Source organism: Bos taurus, chromosome 23 (assembly GCF_002263795.3).
Source record: "Bos taurus isolate L1 Dominette 01449 registration number 42190680 breed Hereford chromosome 23, ARS-UCD2.0, whole genome shotgun sequence".
NCBI classification, from domain to species: domain Eukaryota; kingdom Metazoa; phylum Chordata; class Mammalia; order Artiodactyla; family Bovidae; genus Bos; species Bos taurus.
Window position 1 is genome coordinate 11,992,338 of NC_037350.1, and position 17,514 is coordinate 12,009,851.

Below are 17,514 nucleotides of genomic sequence, written 5' to 3' on the forward strand. Positions count from 1 at the left end.
ATCAATTCTTCGGCACTCAGCCTTCTTCACAGTCCAACTCTCACATCCATACATGACCACAGGAAAAACCATAGCCTTGACTAGATGGACCTTTGTTGGCGAAGTAATGTCTCTGCTTTTGAATATGCTATCTAGGTTGGTCATTACTTTCCTTCCAAGGAGTAAGCGTCTTTTAATTTCATGGCTGCAGTCACCATCTGTAGTGATTTTGGAGCCCAGAAAAATAGAATCTGACACTGTTTCCACTGTTTCCCCATCTACTTCCCATGAAGTGATGGGACCAGATGCCATGATCTTCGTTTTCTGAATGTTGAGCTTTAAGCCAACTTTTTCACTCTCCTCTTTCACTTTCATCAAGAGGCTTTTGAGTTCCTCTTCACTTTCTGCCATAAGGGTGGTGTCATCTGCATATCTGAGGTTATTGATATTTCTCCCGGCAATCTTGATTCCAGCTTGTGTTTCTTCCAGTCCAGCGTTTCTCATGATGTACTCTGCATATAAGTTAAACAAACAGGGTGACAATATACAGCCTTGATGAACTCCTTTTCCTATTTGGAACCAGTCTGTTGTTCCATGTCCAGTTCTAACTGTTGCTTCCTGACCTGCATACAAATTTCTCAAGAGGCAGATCAGGTGGTCTGGTATTCCCATCTCTTTCAGAATTGTCCACAGTTTATTGTGATCCACACAGTCAAAGGCTTTGGCATAGTCAATAAAGCAGAAATAGATGTTTTTCTGGAACTCTCTTGCTTTTTCCATGATCCAGCGGATGTTGGCAATTTGATCTCTGGTTCCTCTGCCTTTTCTAAAACCAGCTTGAACATCAGGAAGTTCACGGTTCACATATTGCTGAAGCCTGGCTTGGAGAATTTTGAGCATTACTTTACTAGCGTGTGAGATGAGTGCAATTGTGCGGTAGTTTGAGCATTCCCTTTCTTTGGGATTGGAATGAAAACGGACCTTTTCCAGTCCTGTGGCCACTGCTGAGTTTTCCAAATTTGCTGGCATATTGAGTGCAGCACTTTCACAGCATCATCTTTCAGGATTTGGAATAGCTCAGCTGGAATTCTATCACCTCCACTAGCTTTGTTCATAGTGATGCTTTCTAAGGCCCACTTGACTTCACATTCCAGGATGTCTGGCTCTAGGTCAGTGATCACACCATCGTGATTATCTGGGTCATGAAGATCTTTTTTGTACAGTTTTGTGTATTCTTGCCATCTCTTCCTAATATCTTCTGCTTCTGTTAGGTCCATACCATTTCTGTCCTTTATTGAGCTCATCTTTGCATGAAATGTTCCTTTGGTATCTCTGATTTTCTTGACGAGAGACCTAGTCTTTCCCATTCTGTTGTTTTCCTCTATTTCTTTGCATTGATCGCTGAAGAAGGCTTTCTTATCTCTTCATGCTATTCTTTGGAACTCTGCATTCAGATGTTTATATCTTTCCTTTTCTCCTTTGCTTTTCGTTTCTCTTCTTTTCACCGCTATTTGTAAGGCCTCCCCAGACAGCCATTTTGCTTTTTTGCATTTCTTTTCTATGGGAATGGTCTCGATCCCTGTCTCCTGTACAATGTCACGAACCTCAGTCCATAGTTCATCAGGTACTCTGTCTATCAGATCTAGGCCCTTAAATCTATTTCTCACTTCCACTGTATAATCATAAGGGATTTGATTTAGGTCATACCTGAATGGTCTAGTGGTTTTCCCTACTTTCTTCAATTTAAGTCTGAATTTGGCAATAAGGAGTTCATGATCTGAGCCACAGTCAGCTCCTGGTCTTGTTTTTGCTGACTGTATAGAGCTTCTCCATCTTTGGCTGCAAAGAATATAATCAGTCTGATTTCAGTGTTCACCATCTGGTGATGTCCATGTATAGAGTCTTCTCTTGTGTTGTTGGAAGAGGGTGTTTGCTATGACCAGTGCATTTTCTTGGCAAAACTCTATTAGTCTTTGCCCTGCTTCATTCCGTATTCCAAGGCCAAATTTGCCTGTTACTCCAGGTGTTTCTTGACTTCCTACTTTTGCATTCCAGTCCTCCATAATGAAAAGGACATCTTTTTTGGATGTTAGTTCTAAAAGGTCTTGTAGGTCTTCATAGAACCGTTCAACTTCAGCTTCTTCAGCAGTACTGGTTGGGGCATAGACTTGGATTAGTGTGATATTGAATGGTTTGCCTTGGAAACAAACAGAGATCATTCTGTCATTTTTGAGATTGCATCCAAGTACTGCATTTCGGACTCTCTTGTTGACCAAAGTGGGATAGGGTCTTCTTTTCTGAAGAGATGGTTTATTTTCTTGTGCATCTTTATCTATCCCTAATATTCATGCTTTACCATTTACTCTTTTAAGTGTATTTTGAAGGCTTTTATAGAAGAAATGTTTTATTGCTGAAGGAATATACATTCTTTGTACATTTTTTAAAAGAGTTCTGCATTCTTAATATGGCCACATCAGAAGACAGTGTTGAGTTTATTTCACTATCTCCATTGCATAGATTTTTTTTTTTAAGTGGCTCATCAAAAAAACACTCCATAAGATATGACTCTCTAGAGTGAGGAGAGAATTATAGCTCTTGAAATCTGTTGTCCGAAATCACCTTTTGAACAGCAAGCCTGGGAAAGTGAGACGTTGCAAAGGTAAACAATGTCCAGATTATGACAGAGTGGAATTGACAAGCTGGTTAAAAAAGGATGATGCATTTCTAATTAGCTCACAGTGCCTTTAGTTAGAAATTAATTAGATACTGTTATGTAAATGTCATGTTAATTAAGCAGGAATATTGAAGTGTTATAAATCTACAAAAAGAATGGCTATTTTTGTGTTTTAATGTTTTGCAGTTACCATGAAAGAGCTGATAGTAGAATATTTGATTATCGAGCTTCTGGCAATTTTTAGCTGACTGACTCCTTGACAGACCATTTTTCCTAATTGATGTGGTTTAGCTGCAGCCAGTGAGGACTAGTGGAATCAGGAGCCAAAAATAACCACTCATCACAGCTGTTTTAATAAGACCTTTCTTGAAAATTGTTGATTTCTATTCAAGGTTAAGGAGAGTACTGTTTTTCTGTATTTACTCAGCCTTAGATTTTTGAGTGCCTAAGATGATGGGCCAGCATAAAAGCAGCTTGTGTTCTGGGCTTTTTCCTGAGTCATAGTCTCCATTCAGTCAGTTGGATTGACTGCTACATCGGAAGCTTAGTGTATTTTGACATGCTAAGTAACTTTACAGGAGGCTGAAAAAGAAAATTTAAGATTCCTGCCACTTCCACTTGAAATGTGAAAGTTGATAGTTGACAGGATACCTTTATGCAGTCCTTCTGGTTTTGCAGGTTACAAATGAAGTTAATATGCAGATTTGACCCATCTTTTACTTTACACCGTTGAAATCAGTACAGTCTCCTGAAGAAAATCCACTGCCCTATTGCATAGGCTATAAAGATTTCTGCTTGTTGTGAATACAGTTGAAGAATTTCATTTCATAGCTCTCATGTGGAATTGCAAATGTGATCCATGGTGCTGCATTATGTATGACACCTTTGATACAAGAATAGAAGCATCCCTAGAAGACAAGATAGAGTATTCAGACTTAAGTCACAAGCCACAAGCTACCAGACATTATTTACATGCAAATTCCAGACTCTGAATTGTGGAAACTTAGGGAAAAGTTCTGAATATAATGTCAAGTGAAAAATGATAGTATTAAGTATCTTCAGATGATGAAGAAACTTGAAAAAGTTCACATATTTAATTTTGCTTTAGCAAAAGAATTCAGAAAACACTCATGGTGATTGGCTAAAAAGTTCAACTGAGTTAATCTTGATATTGTCTGGTTCAGAATTCCCAGTGAGTGTCATATTAAGCAAGGAACCTTAACTGTGATTTTATTTTTAATATTTAACAACCCCAAACTCATTGTTCCAAACTCACTTGCTATTAATATAGGATAGAGGGTAATGGTGTGAATTGTCCTGTGCTTAGAAATGCATTAATTTTCCCAACTTTCCACTCTTGATCCCAACACACACAGCATCTCTACATTTACCTGTAGAACCCAGGCCTGAAAAGGTTTCTTCATTTTGCTCTTCAAGTATTAGCTTTGCCCATCCTGCTGCTTGGAAGGAAGAGGCCAAAAATAGGAGCATAATTTATAAGTGATTTATGAGACCATATGCCAGCCCCCCTCACAGATAGCCAGCTCCACTCCCTTATGGAACAGATGCCCTGAATTTGACCCTTACCATCAACTCTCAAAATTACTTGGTTTGTCATACCCACACGAGACTAATGCTGTATTTTTATTGTTGTGAACCAAAACCTGGAAAGGGTCCCTTTGAGTGTCCCTTAATTTCCTGAATTCAGTGTAACACAACTGACTTGCAGTTAATTGTGTAAGAGTGGATATCGTAACCTCCTGTGGTTACTCCTTTTATTTGAAAGTATAGGAATTTTAAATGACAGCACAATTAGTGTAGAATATATGTGCATTGCTCATATGCATCTGTTCTGGATTTTAAAGACTTTCATAGGTTATAGTCTGCCAGACCAAACTTAATTCCAAGCTCTGTGTTTATAATATTGTCCAATTATCAAAGCTGGGATATATTATCACTGCCGGTTACTTTTGCTGTCAATTTGTTTTGACTCAACTATGGTTCTGTTTGTGCTTTACTGTAATGTAGTGAATACATTGGATTGGGTTGTTAGTTTAACAAGCTCTCTAGAGAACACTTTCATGATGATACATGTTGAGATATGCTAGGTAGCCTTAAAGTTATTTGCGGATTTGCCAAAACCTACAGAAATTCATTCACTAGGAATTTTCAAAAGGATAAACCTTCAACCTTCAGATGAGGTAAAGATTGCATTTGTAAACATGGGAGAGTTAATTCATGAGTCCCAGCCAAATTTCTTCAGGGGATTTGATTAAACTAATTTCTCTCTGTTCTTAACAATTTTAGTAAATGAATTATTTTATGTCCTTTTAAACAAATATTCTGCTAGTTAAGCTGTTATTGACCCTTGTGTTTTGTATGGCTCACAGTATTGTATGAACTCAATGATCTTGGCCATACATCGAGCATCGAAATTTCCAGAATCAAGATCTGGGAATCTGTATTTTTAAAATTTGCCCTTGAACTTTCTGGATTCCAGAAATGTTTCTGTATTTTTATTTGGTGGTTGTTACACAAGTATATATGTTTAAAACCCTTTAAGGTATATACTTAAGATTTGTACACTTCATTCTAGTATTTCATTCTCTTTATGTTAAACTTCAATTAAAAAAAGTTTTTAAAAAATGTATATTTCTCTCCTGATTTGATCAAGTCGCTTGCAGTGGTCACTTACTGAACACTATTAAGTGCCCTTTGTCCATACAGTCATGCTGCTAAGTCACTTCAGTCGTGTCTGACTCTTTGCGGCCCCATGGATGGTAGCCCACCAGGCTCCTTTGTCCATGGGATTCTCCAGGCAAGAATACTGGAGTGGGTTACTATTTCCTTCTCTGATATAGTCATGCTGCTGCTCCTAAGTTGCTTCAGTCATGTCCGACTCTGTGCGACCCCATGGACTGCAGCCTACCAGGCTTCTCTGTCCATGGGATCTCCAGGCAAGAACACTGGAGCAGGTTGCCATTTCCTTCTCCAATGCATGTAAGTGGAAAGTGAAAGTGAAGTCGCTCAGTCGTGTCTGACTCTTAGTGACCCCATGGACTGCAGCCTACCAGCCTCCTCCATCCATGGGATTTTCCAGGCAACAGTACTGGAGTGGGGTGCCATTGCCTTCTCCCATATAGTCATGACCCAAGAATAAATGACAAAGTGAGTTTTGACCCTTGGGTTCATAAAACCTCATGGCAGAGACAGTGAAGATATATAACATAAAGCTTTATAGTTTGTGAAGTCTTTTTTTATATAGATGATCTCATTGACTTCGTGGTTTATAGGCAATTTTATTATCCCCATGTTTTTGTCAAAAAAACCCCTAAGGATCACTTATATGGGGTTACTAAGTAAAGATTAATTGTAGACAGCCCAAAACCTATGAGACACTATAAAAGCAGTGCTAAGGGGACGGTTCATAGCAATATAGGCTTTGCTCAAGAAACAAGAAAAAAGTCAAATAAATAACCTAACTCTACACCTAAAGCAACTAGAAAAGGAGGAAATGAAGAACCCCAGGGTTAGTAGAAGGAAAGAAATCTTAAAAATTAGGGCAGAAATAAGTGCAAAAGAAACAAAAGAGACCATAGCAAAAATCAACAAAACTAAAAGCTAGTTCTTTGAGAAGATAAATAAAATTGACAAACCATAAGCCAGACTCATCAAGACACAAAGGGAGAAGAATCAAATCAACAAAATTAGAAATGAAAATGGAGAAATCACAACAGACAACACAGAAATACAAAGGATCATAAGAGACTACTATCAGCAACTATATGCCAATAAAATGGACAACTTGGACAAAATGGACAAATTCTTAGAAAAGTACAACGTTCCAAAACTGAACCAGGAAGAAATAGAAAATCTTAACAGACTCATCACAAGCACGGAAATTGAAACTGTAATCAGAAATCTTCCAGCAAACAAAAGCCCAGGACCAGACGGCTTCACAGCTGAATTCTACCAAAAATTTAGAGAAGAGTTAACACATATCCTACTCAAACTCTTCCAGAAAACTACAGAGGAAGGTAAACTTCCAAATTCATTCTGTGAGGCCACCATCATCCTAATACCAAAACCAGACAAAGATGGCTCAAAAAAAGAAAACTACAGGCCAACATCACTGATGAACATAGATGCAAAAATCCTTAACAAACTTCTAGCAAACAGAATCCAACAACATATTAAAAAGATCATACATCATGACCAAGTAGGCTTTATCCCAGGGATGCAAGGATTCTTCAGTACCTGCAAATCAATCAATGTAATACACCACATTAACAGACTGAAAGATAAAACCATATGATTATCTCAGTAGATACAGAGAAAGCCTTTGACAGAATTCAAAATCCATTTATGATAAAAACCCTCCAGAAAGCAGGAATAGAAGGAACATACCTCAACATAATAAAAGCTATATATGACAAACCCACAGCAAACATTATCCTCAATGGTGAAAAATTGAAAGCATTTCCCCTAAAGTCAGGAAGAAGACAAGAGTGCCCACTCTCACCACTGTTATTCAACATAGTTTTGAGAGTTTTGGCCACAGCAATCAGAGCAGGAAAAGAAATAAAAGGAATCCAGATTGGAAAAGAAGAAGTAAAACACTCACTGTTTGCAGATGACATTATCCTCTACATAGAAAACCCTAAAGACTGCACCAGAAAATTACTAGAGCTAATCAATGAATACAGTAAAGTTGCAGGATATAAAATCAACACACAGAAATCCCTTTCATTCCTATACACTAACAATGAGAAAACAGAAAGAGAAATTAAGGAAACAATTCCATTCACCATTGCAACAAAAAGAATAAAATACTTAGGAATATATCTACCTAAAGAAACAAAAGACCTATATATAGAAAACTATAAAACACTGATAAAAGAAATCAAAGAGGACACAAATAGATGGAGAAATATACTATGTTCATGGACTGGAAGAATGAATATAGTGAAAATGAGTATACTACCCAAAGCAGTCTATAGATTCAGTGCAATCCCTATCAAGCTACCAATGGTATTTTTCACAGAACTAGAACAAGTAATTACACAATTTGTATGGAAATACAAAAACCCTCAAATAGCCAAAGCAATCTTGAGAAAGAAGAATGGAACTGGAGGAATCAACCTGTCTGACTTCAGGCTACACTACAAAGCTACAGTCATCAAGACAGTATGGTACTGGCACAAAGACAGAAATATAGATTAATGGAACAAAATAGAGAGCCCAGAGATAAATCCACGCACCTATGGACACCTTATCTTTGACAAAGGAGGCAAGAGTATACAATGGAGAAAAGACAATCTCATTAACAAGTGGTGCTGGAAAAACTGGTCAACCACTTGTAAAAGAATGAAACTAGAACACTTTCTAACACCATACACAAAAATAAGCTCAAAATGGATTAAAGATCTAAATGTAAGACCAGAAACTATAAAACTCCTAGAGGAAAACATAGGCTAAACATAAATAAATCTGACATAAATCACAGCAGGATCCTCTATGACCCACCTCCCAAAGTAATGGAAATAAAAGCAAAAATAAATAGGACCTAATTAAACTTTAAAGCTTTTGCACAATGAAGGAAACTATAAGCAAGGTGAAAAGACAGCCTTCAGAATGGGAGAAAATCACGGCAAACGAAGCAACTGACATTTAATCTATTCAATTCCAGAAAAATAAATGACCCAATCAAAAAATGGGCTAAAGAGCTAAACAGACATTTCTCCAAAGAAGACATAAAGATAGCTAACAAACACATGAAAAGATGCTCAACATCACTCATTATCAGAGAAATGCACATCAAAACCACAATGAGGTACCACTTCATGCTGGTCAGAATGGCTGCTATCCAAAAGTCCACAAACAATAAATGCTTGAGAGGGTGTGGAGAAAATCTAACCCTCTTATACTCTTGGTGCGAATGCAAACTAGTACAGCCACTGTGGAGAACAGTGTGGAGATTCCTTGAAAAACTGGAAATAGAACTGCCATTGCTGGGAATACACACTGAGGAAACCAGAATTGAAAGATACACGTGTACCCCAATGTTCATCACAGCACTGTTTATAATAGCCAGGACGTGGAAGCAACCTAGGTGTCCATCAGCAGACGAGTGGATAAGAAAGCTGTGGTACACATACACAATGGAATATTACTCAGCCATTAAAAAGAATACATTTGAATCAGTTCTAATGAGGTGGGTGAAACTGGAGCCTATTATACAGAGTGAAGTAAGCCAGAAAGGAAAATACCAATGCAGTATACTAACACATATATATGGAATTTAGAAAGATGGTAATGATAATCCTATATGCGAGATAGCAAAAGAGACACAGATGTATAGAACAGTTTTTTGGACTCTGTGGGAGAGGGCGAGGGTGGGATGATTTGGGAGAATGGCGTTGAAACATGTATAATATCATATGTGAAACGGACTTCCAGTCCAGGTTCTATGCATGAGACAGGGTGCTCGGGGCTGGTGCACTGGGATGACCCAGAGGTTGGGATGGGGAGGGAGGTGGGGGGGGGCTTCAGGATGGGGAACATGTGTACACCCATGGCGGATTCATGTCAGTGTATGACAAAACCACTACAATATTGTAAAGTAATTAGCCTCCAATTAAATTTATTTTAAAAAATAAACAGCTGACCAAAAAAAAAAGAGTAGTTGTAGGACTTAACTGCTTTTTTTCCCTGAAATAAGAATTATTCATTTAACAAAAGAACAAAAGCAAAAGCGGAAAAAATCACACATGGGAACAGAAGCTATAACATTTTATGGAGCTACAGAGCTAGTGCCCGATGGGTTTTGAGGATATGGGGTCTGTGTTAGTTTTCCTTGCAATCAGTGTCTCTCCACGTTGCTTATTTTCGTATCACTGGTGGCACCCCACTCCAGTACTCTTGCCTGGAAAATCCGATGGATGGAGGAGCCTGGTGGGCTGTAGTCCATGGGGTCGGTCGCCAAGAGTCTGAGACAACTGAGCGACTTCACTTTCACTTTTCACTTTCATGCATTGGAGAAGGAAATGGCAACCCACTCCAGTGTTCTTGCCTGGAGAATCCCAGGGATGGTGGAGCCTAGTGGGCTGCTGTCTATGCGGTCGCACAGAGTTGGACACGACTGAAGTGACTTAGCAGCAGCAGTGCTCATTTGGACCTCTGGGATTTTAGTATGTTAAGCTTTCTCTGCTGAATGTGACATTTGTAGAAAACTTGTAAGTTTTTCTTGCCCTCTTCTTTTGGTCTTTGTAACTTTTAATTTATTCTTGCCTCATTTTCAAATCCTTGAGAAGTATTTCCAGGTAATGCTGGCCAATGATGAATAATCCTTCTTCCTGATTACATTTAGCATTTATTACTTGTTCCATATTCTTTGGCACTTGATCATTTTGCATCTAGCTCTTTATGGCTGTCATGTATTATTCTTTGTATAAGTGCACAAATTTTGTCTTTCTAATAAGATTATAAGCCCTCGAGCGTGAGACTAACCTGTGGTGACACATCAAGATACTCGCTAGGTGCTCTTTGACCTTAACAACATGCTTACTTGATTTCCCCACCTTCTACTGTTTTCTCTCTGTGTCTCCTTACACCCACTACAGTTTGCTGCTGTTTTGGGCCTTGGTATAGGAAAGAGTAGAGCAATGATGAACTTCTTTGGTGGGATATCTAGGGTCCTAAATCCATGGATCTTGGTGGCACAAACTCTGAGCTCTTTCATTTCCTCCTATTTTGATGAGTAACTTCAGTGATAGGAAGTCTGGTCATAGATGACATATTGTTGTTGTTTAGTCGGTAAGTCATGTCCGATTCTTTGCAACCCCAAGAACTGTAGCCTGCCAGGCTCCTCTGTCCATGGAATTTTCCAGGCCAGAATACTGCAATGGGTTGCCATTTCCTTCTCCAGGAGATCTTCCTGACCCAGGGATTGAACCCACATCTCCTGCATTGGCAGTTGGATTCGTTACCACTGTGCCAGCAGGGAAGCCCCGTAGTGATAAACAGTTATGCTAAATAATCATGTTTTCTTCATTCTAGTCACCTGGAGAGACTTTTCAAAATATCTATGTAACATTTGCTTGTGTGTCCCATTCCTTAATGATCATCACTATTGGCCCACCCAGTGCATGTCAAAAACTTCTGGTCTTCAAGTTTATAAGGTAACTTCCTGTTTCAGAAGGTAGGGTGTTGGAGTATATATCAATATCAGCTTAAGAATTTGTTTGTGGTCCTGATTCTGTAGAATGAAATGACTGTGTTTCAAGTCTTCACCCACTGACTGACTGTGTCTCTCATACTCTTGAATTATACCTATCCATCAGCTCCCTGGGCCACGAAAATTCCATGAAGGCCCTCTTTGTGTCATATTTTTATAATGAAACTAGATATTCTTTCTTGGTTAGCAGTGCTGTCTTTAAATATTAAAATGATCCTTATTTTTTCTGATAAGTAGTTTGTTCTTTAGGGAGGTTCCCCGCCTACTGTAAATAAGGCCAGTTTTGCAGTAAATTCAAAGGTGGAGTGACCACTGAGATAAACCTAAGAAGGAAATTCCTGCTTATTGCTGTGTGGAAAATTCATCTCCCCAAACTTACGGGTAATTTACTCTTACCCAGATGAAAATTCTAGTTAAAATTTTGTTCTTTAATATCTTAATGTTATGTGAGATTCAGTTGTTTTTTTTTTTAATGAAAATGATGTTACAATATAGAAAGAATATGGGCCGTTAGACTCAATTGCTGAACTAAAAATTAACCCACCACCACCATCACCATCTTCATCTTTTCCTACTGCTCCTCTTTATGCATGCTTACAGGCTGATCCCTTCCATTTTAGGTTTCTCTTGATCCAGGACAGCCCCTCTGGATATGCAGAGGATATGAACTGACTCTTGTGCCTGCCTTTCTGTTTCTAGGTGGGCCATGCACAGATACAGCTCATGTCTCGTTAATCACACCAACCAAAAGATCCTGTGGTACAGGTACGTACATCATTCTTACCTGGATTCATTCTTACTGGAATTATTCACAGGCATTAGCTGCTGGTTTTAATGTGGTGTCCTTGCCAGGGTGCTGTCTGATTTCTTCCATCATTTGTGAAGTGATGTATTATGTGCTTAGATTTGGGAGTGGAGTGTGAGCCGAGGTCAGAGTAGTGCTCTTGGAGGTCAAATTGGCTGAGTTAATGCTGGCAGCTAGAACCAAGAAGGTGGACATCAAAATGTACCTACTTCCTAACGTCTGAAGGATGTTATTAAGGTCTAAAGCATGCAGAAAATGCAAATCAATGCCTAATATAGCTTGTGGCTAATTCGTGTAAGTCGTGGGCCCACTAAAAAAAACACTACTTAAATAATGTGACTGAAGGGTAAATGAAGTACAGGTAATCAGCTTAACTGACTAGTATAATATCCTACGTTTTAGAAAATTATTTCCTTTCATTCATGTTAAAGCCACGGTGTGTACTGAAATCATTCTTTTCAGATACATGGAATATCCCAGAGATCTTTGTGCATCTGTGACATTTTTATTAAGCATGAAGTCATGAATCTTGTAGCTCTCTAAAGAGGGCTCAAAAGGCCTGTTGCTCCCTTACCCTGTAGCTTAATTTATTTTCAACAGTATTTGCCTTTTTAAGTAATGCTGCTTGCTATTTAAAGTATCTTAAGGATTATATTTGAAAGAGTCAAAATAATCATGTTTTTATAAAGGTCGAAGTCAGAGTATTTTTCATAACTTTAAAAATCCTTTTAACTCCCTGGTGGAAATAGCACAAACCATCTCTGTGTACAGACTTACCCTGAAACCCCAGCCCCTTTAAATGCTCATGGTTTTGATGTTAAAACCTCAGGCAGGCCTGTCTGTGCTTGGTTTCAGAGGCGTTCAGCCTAGGCATTGCATGCTGAAGAACTTAATTTTATTCTCTTGTTCCCAATGACCAGTTTGCAGCAGGGCTGTGTGAGATAGTCCTGACCTGCTCCATCCCTCCTGTGTCCAGTCCCCAAGCTCCGCTGGGTAGTTCCTGATTGAGACAGAATAGAACTGCCCTGGGGTGAGAGCAACTGTCCTGCTTTGGCCAGTGGGCAGTTGAGCACCATCTTGACCCCAGCCAGAAACCTGAAAAACACACAGAGCCCTTTGATTTCAGATCCAATGTTTCACACAGTTACTCTGGTCTTGTTTTTTCCTTCCAGTCTTGTCCTCAGGCCAGGGCTTACTGTTCACACTACCAAGGTGTTCAGGTCACATCCAGGAATGAGTCTTGAGCCTGTTGGGTCTTCCTGAGGGTTTAGGAAAGGGACTGCACGCTCAGCGTAGAAATTCAAACTACTAGGAGCCCTTCCTGAAGGTCATGGACTCGTGTCCTTCATCTTCTTGGCAGATGTGTTTCATCCTTTCTGTTGTCGTACTATTTTGTGTATCTAAAAATAATACCATTAAGTGCATGCATTACCAGGCACCGTTCAATATTCTTTACATGCATGCATATTTAATCTTCATAACAATTCTACATGATAGTTATTCCTCTTTTACAGTTAACAAAGACAGGCACTCAGAAATTTAAATATATTTCCTGGGGTAATATTGCTGGTAAGTAATAGAGTTAGGACTTGACTACATCCTTTAGATCCTGAAGCCTGCTTTTTAATACAAAAATATTATTGCTTATCATATTTTATTGTAATTATGCTCTTAACTAGACAGTATAGAACATATCATTGAATGAAATGTGGAGAAAGAGAAACATAGATTTGGAACTTATAACATGTAGTGACATAGTTTTTAAAACAGAATTCTAGAGCAGATCTTGTTGCAAATCCTGGCCTGGCTCTCTCAAAATGCGATTTTCAGTAACCTCTCAAAATTTGTTTATCATTTGTAAAATGAGGTGATAAGTCTCGTAAGTTGAAGAAAGAAAAGAAATGATACACATAAAGCTTGCATAGTAGATCTTCAGTAATGGTGGCTGCTCTTGTATTTTAGTCTTAACCATTAAAGATTATGTGTATAGTGTTGATAGCAATCAATAGGTGTTTTAGGCAGAAAGGAGTTAGAAGTATCAATACCAGAATGCATTGCCATACCTAGTATCATTAATTGATTTTACACTGATCAATTCCTTATTGCCTGTCAGTATTGCAGTAGGAACTGAAGGTAATGTTTTTAGATCTCCTTACATGAAATGGAGAGTGAGACACTGAGCCCTCAATCGCACATTTCCAAAGTCTTCCTTTAGGTAAACACATCCCTGTTAACTAGAAAAAGATGGAGAATTTCTGGCTTGGAAGAAAATTAATGCAATGTGCAGGTCATCTCCTAAAAAGCCGGAAGGAAAGTTGAGATTTCTGACTGAAGACATTAACGGTCATCAAGTTCATCTTGCTGTAGTTCTTCTCAAGTAGCTGGTCTGTGCCCCCTCAGGCTCCTCAAGCTGGCCTGCTGTCTCAGCCTGAAATAATGGCTCTGACTCTAGAGGACAGGGCTTTCTGATTTTCAGAAGTAAATTAAATGATTTGCTTTGAGAACCACAGGCCAGTTGTCTTTGTTTCCATCTTTTTGTCTATCCTGGAATCAGCGGGTTGACCATAGTGGGGATTCTGAGCATTTTCTTATAAATACAATACTTGTTACTGTTACATTGCTGGAATGTTCTTGTATTCTTAATGGCTGGATTCTTCAAGAATAGGACCCATGCCTCTAACACTTGCTCTGGTGCTTCCAGCACAAGTGACTGCAGCTCCCAGAGCACAGGGCTTCAGGCACAGATGATAGTAAATAATTATTGTGGTGTCATTTCTTAGGAGCCATAGAGTAAACCCTCTGAATTAGATGTTACTGATCCCCTTCTAGCCAGGCTATCCATATAAGTTTGCCCTAAAGCAGCCTCCTTAATAATGATGTATGCTAGAAAAAGGATCCTTGGCTATGAAGTTCTTTTTGAATATATATATATATATATATTAAATATATGTATATATTGAATATATAGAATATATATTGAATATATATGTGTATCTATGTGTGTGTGTGTGTGTGTGTGTATATATATATATATATAAAACTTACATATGTAAGTTCTTTGAGGTGTGCAGGCTCAGTTGCCCTGTGGCATTTGGGATTTTAGTTCCCCAACCAGGGATGGAACCTGCATCTCCTGCATTGCATGGTGTATTCATGGATTCTTAACTACTGGATTACTGGAGAAGTCCCCTAGAATAAAGCTCTTTAAGTCAGTGGTCTCTGAAGAAGGGCAAATAAGGTACAGTATGTGGGGTGTGGGTAGAAAATCATAAAATCTCTTTATCTCAGCCTTTTAAAATTTCTGTTTTGCAGATTAGTTTCATAATTATATGTTAGCCCATATATACAGTTTAAAACCAACAGATATGCATACAAGTGTGTGTGCTAAGTTGCTTCAGTCGTGTCTGACTCTTGGTGACCCCATGGACTGTAGCCCATCAGGCTCCTCTGTCCATGGGATGCTCCAGGCTCTGAATGCTGGAGTGGGTTGCCATGCCCTCCTCCAGGGGATCTTCCCGACACAGGGATCGAACCCACGTTTCTTATGTCTCCTGTGTTGGCAGAGGGGTTCTTTACCACTAGTCCCACCTGTGAAGCCCACATACAAATATATTAGAGATACATGGCCAAGTATCTTAGATGGTGTGCATGCGTGCTCAGTCACTTCAGTCGTGTCTGACTCTCTGCAACCTTATGGACTGTAGCCCACCAGCCCACTAGGCTCCTCTGAACATGGGATTCTCCAGGCAAGAACCCACTGGAGTGGGTTGCCATTGCCTTCTCCAGGGGATCTTCCCAACCCAGGGATCAAACCCGCATGTTTTGTGTCTCCTGCATTGCAGGAGGATTCTTTACCACTGAGTCACTGGGGAAACCCCTATCTTAGATGGTAATGTGCACTTTAAAAAGGTTTGTGACTTCTTCAGTACACAGATCATTTTCTTTTTCGTACTTCAAAAATTAAGTCTAAAGATTAGCATTACACTCATTAATAAGTCAAGGCCCGAATGTAGTGTGAGTGGTTGATAAGTGTATCTCAGGTGACTACTGTTTGATCAGAGGGTGTTGCAACTTAGAGGGGTGGATGGCAGTGCAGAGTGGTGGGTTTATAGCCATCAAGTGAGAGAGGTTAGGGGACCCTTGAAGAAATTGTTCTCTGGTAACTGTGAGCCTGAGAAGCAGATTGCAAAAGGCAGCAGTTGTAGCAAGTGAAAGTTCAGTTCGTGTTTGTGAACTTGATGGGAAGGGGTTTTCTTTAGATGTTGGCTTTTAGTCACATACCGCGAGTGACAGTTCAACTCAGTAATCTTTAAGTGGAAAAGAATAGTGGCACTATGATGGTTTTGGTATTTAAGAGAGAAAAATTAATGAAGGTGTGTGCGACTTTGTAAGCACTCTGGGATGTCTGCAGTCAGCAAAGTTGAAAAGTGCTGCCAAGTCCAGGTTGCTTTTGGTTAGAATGTGAGAGTTAAAGTAGATCACACCTTCAGATTCCTAGAGAGAGCTAACATTGCTTTTAAGAGCTCAGAATGTTTTGCACATGTTCCCTTGTTAATTCTCACACCATTCCTGCCAAGAACAAGTATATTGTGAAGGAGAGTGTGCTTTTCTTAGCAACACACAACCTGAAGAGTCCCTTTGTCCTCATCTTTTCTCTCAAGTTATACCTTAAACCAAAACTTGTGATCTGAGCTATAGTCATCTCCTTGAGTCAACTTTTTGGGGACTGTATTTGGATATTTAGGTGAGTATCTTCATGAGGTCATATTTTTATGTTTAAAGTGTCTTGTGCGGAAGGAGGGCTTCCCAGGTGGCTCAGTAGTAAAGAATCCAACTGCCAGCGCAGGAGACATGGGTTTTATCCCTGGGTTGGGAAGATCCTCTGGAAGAGGAAATGGCGACCCACTCCAGTATTCTTGCTGGGAAAATTCCATGGACAGAGGAGCCTGGCAGGCTACAGTCCATGCAGTCACAGAGAGTCAGACACAGCTGAGCCACTGAGCATGCATACATGTGGGGAAGGAGGGAGGTTTGTTGCCTTTTCTTACAATCTCTTGTTTAAAGACGTGTAACTTTTTTTTTTTAACTAAGACTTAATTTGCAGAGTTATAGCAAAAGAAATGTTATTTTATATTTTATTTGTCAGTGCTCACTGTTGATTAACCTTAAAGTGTAAGCTGTAATAGGCAGCTGGAACCATGCCTTGTCTTAAATTACCTGAGAGAATTTTGTCTCTCCTCAGCAGGATCCATACCTGTGACCCACCCAAGAACTTCTGCTCCTTCCAGGTGTGGCATTAACCAGCTCTACCTCTAGGCTCTCGATTGAGTTTGTCAAGGTTGACTTTGTAGCACATAAGAAAGGGGAAATGGCTCCTTCCCTAGTTTACCACTCTTATGTGACTTTTTTCATTTTCATTTCATTTCTTTTTATGTCTGAGGTTAAAATTAGAAAAAAGTTAAAAGACAAGTTTACAGACTAGGTGGTACTGTTAACAGACTTTTGCTCCACTATATCTATATTCATTTTTCTCTTCTTCCAGCAAGTATGCTGAGTAAATAATATTCTTTCTGATAGATTTAAAAAATGATGGTTTAATTTTAAAATGCTGTGTGTATATTAAAAATGTGATTATAATTAGTAGAATAGCAAGTAAAATAACCATTTGTGGGACCATAAGGGAGCTGTATTATTGCCTGAGATGAAAGCAGATGGAACTAGAAACTGTCCTGTTAAACATCAAGGGAAGTGTTTCCAGAAAGTATCATCTTTCCACTCTGTTAAGAGGCATGCTAATTCATCTTAATGGTCTGTCCCTCG

At 39.1% G+C, this 17,514-nt stretch overlaps 1 protein-coding gene across 2 annotated transcripts in view; it reads left to right on the forward strand.

Moving 5' to 3' along the window:
* The window catches only part of ZFAND3 (zinc finger AN1-type containing 3), a 328,021-nt gene that overhangs the window by 263,175 nt on the left and 47,332 nt on the right, over positions 1–17,514 (forward strand). Inside the window, exon 4 of one of the 2 annotated variants that reach the window (NM_001102145.1) lies at positions 11,589–11,654. The exons of the other annotated variant lie outside the window; for it this stretch is intronic. Within the exon in view, the coding sequence (NP_001095615.1) occupies positions 11,589–11,654 (66 nt within the window). The remainder of the gene's footprint in view (positions 1–11,588; positions 11,655–17,514) is intronic. 2 annotated transcript variants of the gene reach the window in all.